The sequence below is a fragment of the Acanthopagrus latus genome, chromosome 15 (genome assembly GCF_904848185.1).
Source record: "Acanthopagrus latus isolate v.2019 chromosome 15, fAcaLat1.1, whole genome shotgun sequence".
In the NCBI taxonomy this organism is placed as follows: domain Eukaryota; kingdom Metazoa; phylum Chordata; class Actinopteri; order Spariformes; family Sparidae; genus Acanthopagrus; species Acanthopagrus latus.
In genome coordinates, this window is record NC_051053.1 from 28,863,593 (window position 1) to 28,873,632 (window position 10,040).

A 10,040-nucleotide genomic window follows, 5' to 3' on the forward strand; every position below is an offset into this window, starting at 1 on the left:
GTCTTTTTGTCACCTTATCGGAATTAATTTGAGTCGGAAATGTATTTCACAACCCAATTTTTAATTATTCAATCTGCATATTTAAAAACACTGTTAATGTAACCATAGTAACTGGGAGTGTTTGCAAATGGCTTCCCGGAAGGAGCAAAAGTGGAAAGCTAACCTCAAAATATAAGTTAATAACAATGTCTGAGGCAGAAAACACCTGTAGTGTGTCCTCAAGAGAAGAAGTCAGACATTCAACATCCGACATGTTGACAACTGACAGTGACGACATGTTTTTTCAGTGTCTGTATGAGTTTATGGAACACGAGAAACAGTTCCTGCAGTGTCCAGCAGAGGGCCCGGACGAGCTCCGCTACATCGTCTACCGCTCTGCGTTTAACCAGGTATTTTACATACTTACTTACTACTTAATTTAACCCAGTAGTGGGTGGCGTTTTCATTTAATAATGCTTAGTAAATTATGTATTTTCCAGCTAATCCAGGAAGCTATAAGAATTTGTTCAGCTTCAGAAGACTCATTTTGTCAACACATGAAAAAGAAACGCATTCAACAGCAACAATGTGAGAAACTTTACTGGACAGAAGGAGACAGAAAACTGTAATCTGTAAAGTAACTAGCAACTAAAGCTGTTTGACACATGTAGTGGAGTAACAAGTACAATATTAAATCTGAGATTTGTTGGAGTAACAGTATACAGTACATTTAAATTAAATGCAAATGTTCAAGTAAAAAATAAGTATGGTAGATTTTCATGACATAAATTACTTACATTACACCTCTTTATAAAATGGCACATTTACATTTAACAGATGCTTTTGTCCAAAGAGACTTACAATCAGTACATTTGTCACAAGAGAGAACCCGTCGATAAAGAAAGGAAAAAGTAGAAACCGTTTTCATGCCCTTGTCTGAGTCGTCTCAGTTACGTTGTAACTGTAAACACATTTTTAGATTTGATGTTGTGAAACATCAAATTTATTGATCCTGTGCCATTTTCTATCAAAGGGATGGTTCAAAAATTGTGGAAAGGTTTGTTTGATATTCCAGTGTAAATTAGGGTTAGGGGGTTGTCGTGCGGTCGTTTCTGAGGATGCTAAAACTATGTAAGCTAGCGGTCCGCAAACTTTATCTCTCGAGGGGGGGTCGTACTCGGTGTCAAGGTGCGTTAGAACATGGATGAAACTTACATCGCAATATCCCTTTAATATGCATACTACAGCAGAGGGTTGCTGTTTCAGTGTTGTTAAAAGTACCCACATGTAAAACTTGAGTGAAATTAAAGATTTGGAGTTAAAATATAACTTTGGTAGAGGTGAAAGTTACCCCTTAGATAGTACTGGAGTCGAAGTATTTAAGCATCAAAACTATGTATATATACTGTATACTTGGTCCTGGAACATTATTGGATCTTATATTCAGCATTTTTTTGATTATCACAATCAGTGTTTCGTTTTTTATCCAATTCATTTGAACCACCACACTTTTCACCATTTCCTGTCACACTTACCGCTGCTGACCGATGGAACGCACTCACTCTGTCTGACCAGTGGAAGAAAGATGTTGAAAATATTGCATTCAGCTAAAGTTATAGATAAAGTTTTAGTTTAAAATAGTTTTAGTCCCTTCAAATGTTTTATTTGGTTAGTTTTTTTTTATTTAGGATATTTTGTTAATTAATCTTGATGCATAAATAGCTCCATAAAACTAATAAACCTTTAATTATATCAGTTGTTGATGACATCATAAAACATAATACAAGCAGAAAACAACAACATAATGATGAAATCCAGACTTGACTCTCCTCTCAGTGACACAATACAAATGTACTTCTGCCTCTGTCTTGTTGTTTTTCCTCCTTCAGGTGATCTCACGAGCGACAGCCTATAAGAGACTCCTACTGACCATTAAAACGGGCTACGATGATGTCATCAGGGAGCTGCAGAGGAGGGAGGACGAGGTGAGGACAGCTCAGCGAACTTTGGCGGCATTGAAGTCACACCCGCAGTCACTGATGGCCTGCCAGAGACGAGCCAGCCAGCTGAGGGAGAGGTGTGTGTGTGTTTATTGGTTAAGTAGATTGAGATGTTTTTTTCTGGTATGTGTTCTCTTGTACAAACACATCTGATCAAACCGAACAGACACAGTCCTGATGAGGCAGATTATCTCCATGTTTAAGATCAGGGTCCGATACTGGCACACAACCACTATTACAACCCTAGAGGTCATATAAATGTTTCTATTGTTTGTGCCTGTCTCTGTTTCAATAACCCTCTGTTACCTGAGTGTGTGTGTGATTGGTTACAGGTGTTTCATTGATTGCAGGTTGTCCAGGGAGCTGAGGCATTAAGACCTCTCTGGAAAAAGAGATCCACAAACATATCAAAAATGTATTTAATGTAAACATTCCATTTAAATGTGAAATATGTATATGTATATGTAAATGTATTTGGGCATTATAATGTGTGAAACATGGAACATCAAAGACAAAAAACTGTTGGCTATACTATTGGTGGCCAGTAAAAAATCTGTTTCAAGGAAATGTTTGAAAGTAGAACCTCCCACCATCGATGAATGGATCGAAGTTGTCTGTGAGATTTATGTTATGGAGAAGATTTCTTTTTCCCTCAAAGGTGAAAAAGAAAAAAATTATGAGATCTGGACCTAATTGACTGAGGCTGTAAAACCAATCTGATCTGATTTAATTTGAATGCACTTGTGCTTTGGGTGAACCTGCCCCCTTTTTTATGTGATGTTTTGAGTGTCAGAAGTGGTGCGCTCCCCAGTTCTGTTTTGTGGAAGTGGAAAAATTAGTGGTCTATAAAAGAAAACCCCAGAAGGGCAGTATGGATAAATCACTTAAACTTTCTACATCCATCCTTTCCTATGTCCTTGAAGGACTACGGCTGTAATCGATGTATGTGATGGAAGTTTGCCATTCTAAATAAAAAGAGTCAGTCTTTGAGTAGAAACATGGAGTCTCTTTGCCCCAGTGATGGACGGGATAATGCATTTTCCTTTCCGGATCCTCTTCTTCTCTTCATCTCTTTCAGGATCTCCGTCCTTCTGAGGGAAACATCAGATGTCCAGGAGGAGATGAAGAAACAGAAGTCATGTAGAAAGCAGAGCACATGGATACCTGGTACCACTGACACTGATTAATAAAGTGTATTACGTGTTGCATCTGGAAAATGTAACAATTTCCCTTTGAATATAAGTGTATTAATATAATATCAAGTGAGTTTGAATAAGAAGTTCATGAAAAGACTATAAACAAAAAAAAAACTATCCACTAAGAGATGCAAAGAGACACAGATCATCTGTCACGTCTCCCAGGTGTCACTGTGTCTGATTCAGAGGATGATGATGCTTTGGACCGACACCTGAAACACCTTGAAGCTCAGAGAGATGCTCTGATGGACAAGAAGAGTCACTGCGTCTCTCTTGAGTTCAAAGCTGAGCTGGACAGGAAGCTGCAGGATGCCGAGCAGCACAGAGACGAGCTGAGCACCGAGAACCACCAGCTGAACGTCCTGTATGACATTTATATTGTCATAGTTTTGGTTCCAGTGACATTGAAATTCATAAATAAATTAAATGTATTTCCAAATGTTTTTCAGGCCATTAATCATCTCATCTATTTGCAGGAACGAGCGCCTGAGGTTCGTGTATGAGCGTCTGTGCTGTGGTGAGGACGAGAAGCCGCTGGTTCCTCTGGAGGAACTCCTGAGATCCACACTGGAGAACATCAGACAGATCAGCGGTGAGACACCGCTGCCAACACAGGACTCAGACTGAGGCAGTCCAGGCGCTCCTAATATAAGATGTGTCCAACAAGGAAGTGAATATTAAAAAGTCATTATTGGAGCAGTTATAACATTAAAAAGCCAACATGTTTGTCTTCATCAGAGCTCCAAAACATTTCAAATGAACATGTTTCTTGTATTTGGAGCAAGTGCTCTCTTTTCCTTTACCCAAGCTTTGTATCCATATTTTGTCACATAGAGTGACCAGTTATCCCTTTTTCTGACTGTACAATGTCATTGAACGAAAAAACGTCTCTCTGCAGCTGCCATGTGTGATGAGCTCTGATAGGTCGAAATCAGTCTTGTGATGTTGGGAAGGCAGCATGCAATGGTGCCAAAGAAAAAATATCCATAATTCACCTCATTCACTAAATGCGTCAAACTGAAGTGACAGGACTGTTTTGAAGTTGTGAGAAGGAGAACATTTGAATATTTGTGTTCAGATGTAGAGAGCAGAAGTCAAAAGCTGTCAGAGAAATAAGTTGATGTTCACATAAAGTTAAACTCAGAAACAAATCAGGTAACACACCTCTGTCGTCTCCTGTCTCCTCCAGTGACGACTGATGACATCCACAGCCTTGACACTGAGCTGTTTGAGGACGATGAGCCGACTGGAGTCAACGTGTCTGACCTGCTGACACATTACCTGGACAGGTGCTGCGTTCAGGAACAGCTTCTGATCAGATTATCTGAGCTTTCCCTGAATGTTGTGTGTCTCTGTCAGGTTCATCGAGCTCTTTGACTTGGCTCGGTATAAAGAGGCCGCTCTGATCGCTGCCAGATGTCCTCAAGGAGTCCTGAGGAACCTCGACACCCGCGACATGTTCGGAGGTCAGAAACACGAGTGCTGGAGCCATCAACCAATCACAGTCCTCTCCAGACCTCACTGAGCTCAAGAGACAACCTTGTGTCTGATTGGTTCCTGTTTCATGACTTCCTGTCCACCTGTCTTTCTGTCCTCAGGTGTGAAGGGGCCCCCGGGCTCCGTCCACCCTCTCCTGCTCTTCTTCCAGGCCCTGCTGATGACCGTCCCAGTCGATGACAAGCTGTCAGCTGATCTCTCCCTGCAGCTCGTCAGATGTTTCCTGCAGCATGGGGCCACGCAGCTCGTTAGCCACGCTGTCACCCACAACAAGTATACAAACAAACAAACAAACTCTCTTGATCTCTGTTCAGTTCGTCATCATCTCTCTCTCTCTCTCTCTCCTGTCAGACTCACCTTCACTGAGCAGCTTGGCGACGCCCTCACTGAGCATGCTCAGAAGAACAGCGGGGTGGCCGACTTATGTGTGACGTTGGCCACCATAGCGTACGAGGCCTGCAGGCTGGACAGGAAAACTGCACTGAGCATGTGCAGGAGAGGCCTGATCCACAGCGCTGCCGAGTTCATGAAGCACAGCAGGGACCTCACAGCTGGTGAGAGTGTGTGTGTGTGTGTGTGTGTGTGTGTGTGTGTGTGTGTGTGTGTGTGTGTATCAGAGTGCAATCAGAGTCTCTCTCTCTCTCTCTCTCTCTCTCTCTCTCTCTCTCTCTCTCTCTCTCTCTCTCTCTCTCTCTCTCTCTCAGAGGACTGTATATGGGTCCTTCGTCACTCTCCCAGCCTCACCCTCCTCCAGCTTTTGACGGAACCTCAACAGGGACTGGCAGCCATCTTGTCAGTGGGTGTGGCCTGCTCCACTCTGCTGTCAGAGCCTCAGCAGCAGGAGTTAGCTCTGCAGCTCCTTGACAGCTTTATGAGCAGAGGACGAGGTGAACACACACGAGCCAACCAGTGGGCCAGTAACACAACATCACCAGACTCCCTTAACAAATGTAGGGATTTTAAGAGTTGTTGAGTTAAAACAAACTTTATAAACTCTGTGAAACTCATTCTTCATTATTTCATCCTTCTTGTAAATTCAGAAAATGTTCTACATGAACTTCTTTTTGTCTTTGTGTAGAAACATGGAGTCTGTTTGTCACTAGCCATTTTTATACAGAGCACCAAGCCGCCAATTTGCCCGTCCTTTTGGCAGCTCTGTCCGCGGTTTTAGACAGAGGCGGCAAATTGGGGGTCTGTTTTAGTCCACCAATTTTCTGCCTCGGAGGGAACACTTATTTCCACCTCGCCTGCTATCTAAAAACAAGCCGTAAATGTGCCGGCCTCTGCGTGAGGTGAGCGGAGGTGTCGATGACCTGCACTGTTGTGCGACCCACAGCCGGGGAGTTTTAAAACCAGGAAACAGCTGATCGCAGCAGTCAGTCCATCACTTCATCCACAGACATTAAGATGAACAACTGGACAGCTGCAGAGATCCAGGAGATGCAGCGTCTCCTCAGTCTCTGTAGCTGTTTGGTTGTGTTAGCTTGTTGTTGTGTCTGCAAGCTAAGGACGGTCACTACTTTCAAACTAAAAGCCCCCACTAAAAACCCAGTTCTAAACTCCTATTGGGTGCAATGTAAAGCTCTTATTTTGAAGACAAATTCTATGGCCAACTTCGAGCTTCACGACACATCACAGGGCTTTTGGAAAAGGAGGAATATTACGCCTCGGTTTTAGAAAGACAGGCCGGGACATTGCCGCCCTGCCCTTGGAGCAAATGTGCCGCCTTTTCTATGTAAAAAGGGCTTCAGAGATGGATGGGTGTATTTGCAGGCGCTAACTCAGCCTCTCCTCTCAGGGGTTTTGGAGGAGGTGATTCTGGAGGACAGCATGTCTTCAGTGGACATTTGGACCGATGTGGCGTCTCTGTGCTCTGATCTGAACCGGGACGATCTGAGCCAGGCTGTCCTGTCCATCCTGCTGGACCAGAGCGGGACTAGAGTCTTGTCTCCAGACCTGGAGGGAGCCCGGCTCGTGGAGCACGTCTTCCTGTGAAATCTGAACCTGCATTTAAAAACACACTGCTGAGCTCTGGTTGTTGATGACCTGTTCAACAACCAAAATTACTTTCAGGACTCCCAATGTGTCCCCCTATTTTAATATCAGGCTCTCTACCACTCAAATATCAAATCCTAAGACCTTTTAAGTATGTTCACTTCTGCCCCTTATTCAGTAAAAACTATTCATCTGTGACGGTCCTCATCATCTATCATCTGTCATGATCACAATAGTGTGATCCCTTTGTTCTGCAGGCAAACATAACCTCTGCCTAATGACAGTGAGATGACTCAGGAGGTGTTCCAGCAGTGGCAGCTGACTGCCAGCTGGTGGTGAACACACTTACACAGATCAAACACACACATCAAACAATTCTTACTGTAAAAATCATAATAACAGAAGATTAATAAATTAATCAGATGTCACAAAAACATTGGATCTTGTCTCTTATGATAAAGACACAAAACTTAATGGAACGTTTCTACTTTTCAAAGTTTGATGAAATGAACCTTGTGTTCTGAGCTCATTCTGACTCGTCGAAATATGTTTTTATTCATCAGATAGTCTGAAAATAATGGGGGTTGTTGGATACTAAGCTCTTCATGATTAACTTTTAAGTAGTTTGATTAAATTATAGGTGTTTTATTGAATTTAATAACTTCTGTTGTCCTCTTGGGTCAAAAAGACCAGGCAGCACAAAGTGGTGCCTTTATGTTTTCATTTAGCAAAAGCTTCAGTCTAAAGCCACTTACAATCAGTACTGTGTGTGTGTGTGTGTGTGTGTGCGTGTGTGTGTGTGCGTGCGTGTGTGTGTGTGCGTGCATGCGTGTGTGTGTCCTCACAGTGAGTGTGGACAAACACACTCTCTCTGGTCCATAAACAGCCTGCAGACACAGAGAACGACTGTTTACCCAGCATCCTCTCTGTTCCTGTAACATTCAGGCAGTGAGGCCCAGATCAGATCGATCAGAGTGTGATGTCATGTGTAGATGATTGTGTGGAAGTGGATCATTGGCTGCAGTGCGTTACCTTTTTACGTTATTTTTATTTGATTTGTTTTTGTTTCTGACACTTTTTTGGATCCATAATTTCCTGGAAAGTTTCCTGGACAGAACTGTGTCTGGTTCTGATGTTCCATTACTCCAGCTCGGTTGTTCGATTGACCTTGTCTGCTTTGTCAGACTGTCAGACTTTATTTTCTTGCATGGCACATAATAAGTGTAACATTTTAACAGAAATAGATTTACCATCAAAAAACATCCAGTCAGTTCAGAAACAACAGCTGCTTGTTTTCAGATTTTTTTCTGATGACTGATGTCAGCAGATTTGATCAGAGTCATTTCAGATTTGTGTTTGAATGTTTGTATTTTCAGTCGGCTTCACTTCTGCACGAGAAAACAACAGAAGAAGAGAGGGAAAACAATGCTGAAGAGTTACTGCTGACTCACAACCGCTGGCTCTGTCACTGCATATTGATCTCCTGCAGTGGTGTGAGTGTGTGTGTGTGTGTGTGATGCTGGCCCAGCATGACAGAGCTTCTCTGACGTTCTGTCAGCTGGTTCCGGTCCACCTTCTCTCCAGGATGTTAAAGGAAACATTGTCACATCTGATAGGGCTGTTGAATCTGCTGCGTGCTGCTCACAGCGTCCAGTAACAGATTCAAATGTGCTTCGTCCTCTTTAGACTTCCTTTTCACTTCAGACACTGTGCAGCTATTTAAAAACAGATACAATGTTTTATTGCAATTTTTTCTTTTACATGTCTGATTATTGCAGCCCAGTCCAGTCACCAGAGTCAGTTTACTGCAGTGTACGTTTCTATAAACCACTGATAGAATGAAACTCAGTATTTCTTTATGTTGCTGCTTCATATTTTTTTAGGTGCATTACTACTACTACTACTACTACTTTCACGTTGTGACAACACTTTGCTGATTGTCTGGTTGAGTTCAGGAAAACATAATGTTTTGACTACCTTGTTCTGTCTCCACAAACATGGCTGGAAAATGTCCTGACGTGTTGTAAAAAACACACATTTTGAGGACACAAACTGGGCCGACTATCATATCAACATCTGTACGATCTGTTCCATTCAGGTTGTATAGAAACCTGCTTTAACTAACAAGACCAGGTATTATTTAAAGATGTCATCTGGACGTTTTCCAGACATCAAAGCGTGATCTTTGCTTACGGTGCATTTTATTGCAAGGCAGAAGTCAGAGTTGGCTCTGTGAGTGACATCACCAGAGGCAGTTTATCAGATGCCATGTTATCAAAAGGTTACTGGTTCGATTCCCTAGTCTGCATGTCAAAGTGTCCTTGGGCAAGATACTGAACCCCATACTGCTGATATGCTGGTCGGCAGCTTGTAACAGTTGCCCATTCCTGATGTAATTCAGTCAGTCATGAGTCAGTGGGGAGGAGACAGACGGAGATCAAGCCTGACAAGGTGTGTGTGTGTGTGTGTGTGTGTGTGTGTGTTATAAATACTCAGACAGCAGCAGAGAAAGTGCAAAATGCTGTGTAATCCCCCTCATCTGTGTTTCCCAGAGGGTGAGGCTGAGCTTTGTGTGTTTGCTTCTATTTTTGTGACAACCATTTTCAGTGTCAGACCTTGAAAGTGGAGACATTTTGTCTCATCCTCACTGAAGCTCCCCTCAACACTGAGTTAATATTCATGCTTTAAACTTACATTTAAAGGAACCGTTCGGAGGTTTCCGATTTGCTTTAGTATAGAGTAAACGTGTTTGCCAGGAGCTCCAACTCGACTTCATGTTTTACCTCACCCTGAGACATTCAACTTTTGTTTTTACATATCTGAAGTGAGCTATAACATACCAAACAAAATGAAAAGGTCAGGTACAGGAAGGAGAGGCAAAAAGGGTTCTGGAGAAGATGCTTACACTAGTTATGATGCTAACGACATTCTCTTGAGCCTTAAGCCGTCTCTATCTGAAGTCAGCAAACAAGTGTCTTCAACTGAGGCTGCCACCAAATCACATGAGAAACGAAATGAGGAGCAAGAGAGGTGCCATGACAACGTAGCATCTCAATGCATTCAACAACAAGCTAAACTCAAAGATTTGGAGGCTCGGTCACGCTGGCAAAACATTCATATAGTCGGGATTAAGGAGAAAACTGAAGCCGGGCAGCCAACTGAATTTGTGACTATGCTACTTCCGAAGCTGTTGGGAGATGAACACTTTGATCTTCGATAAGCCAGAGAAGTGAACCGTGCCCACCGGAGCCTTGCACCGACTGAAGATAAAGTAAACCGATCACTTCCAGGTTGTAAACTGAACTCATCTCACCACTCTCGTGCCTCAGCTTCCTGTTGTGGGGAAGCCCTGCGAGTTGATTACCGAGTGCAG

At 42.8% G+C, this 10,040-nt stretch overlaps 1 protein-coding gene and 1 long non-coding RNA gene across 3 annotated transcripts; one reads left to right on the top strand and one right to left on the bottom strand.

Moving 5' to 3' along the window:
* Positions 1-33: 33 nt before the first annotated feature.
* Positions 34-7,101, top strand: LOC119033103 (clathrin heavy chain linker domain-containing protein 1-like). Of its 2 annotated transcripts, none has more exons than XM_037122730.1 (11): positions 34-389; positions 1,869-2,056; positions 3,058-3,146; positions 3,341-3,539; positions 3,652-3,767; positions 4,365-4,464; positions 4,535-4,641; positions 4,774-4,945; positions 5,024-5,226; positions 5,377-5,622; positions 6,471-7,101. In XM_037122730.1, exons 1-11 carry the CDS (start codon positions 186-188, stop codon positions 6,665-6,667), a joined length of 1,821 nt encoding a protein of 606 aa, XP_036978625.1. In that variant the 5' UTR covers positions 34-185; the 3' UTR covers positions 6,668-7,101. The 2 variants fall into 2 exon arrangements, with proteins under 2 accessions (XP_036978625.1, XP_036978626.1); XM_037122731.1 differs by having other exon boundaries at positions 186-389; positions 5,377-5,559; positions 6,471-6,667.
* A 143-nt stretch (positions 7,102-7,244) lies between these two features.
* On the bottom strand, positions 7,245-10,040 carry LOC119033107. Its single transcript, XR_005079153.1, has 3 exons — positions 9,362-10,040; positions 7,700-8,382; positions 7,245-7,599 (listed from the first exon to the last, which is right to left on the bottom strand). It is a non-coding gene; the product is annotated as an uncharacterized LOC119033107 (long non-coding RNA).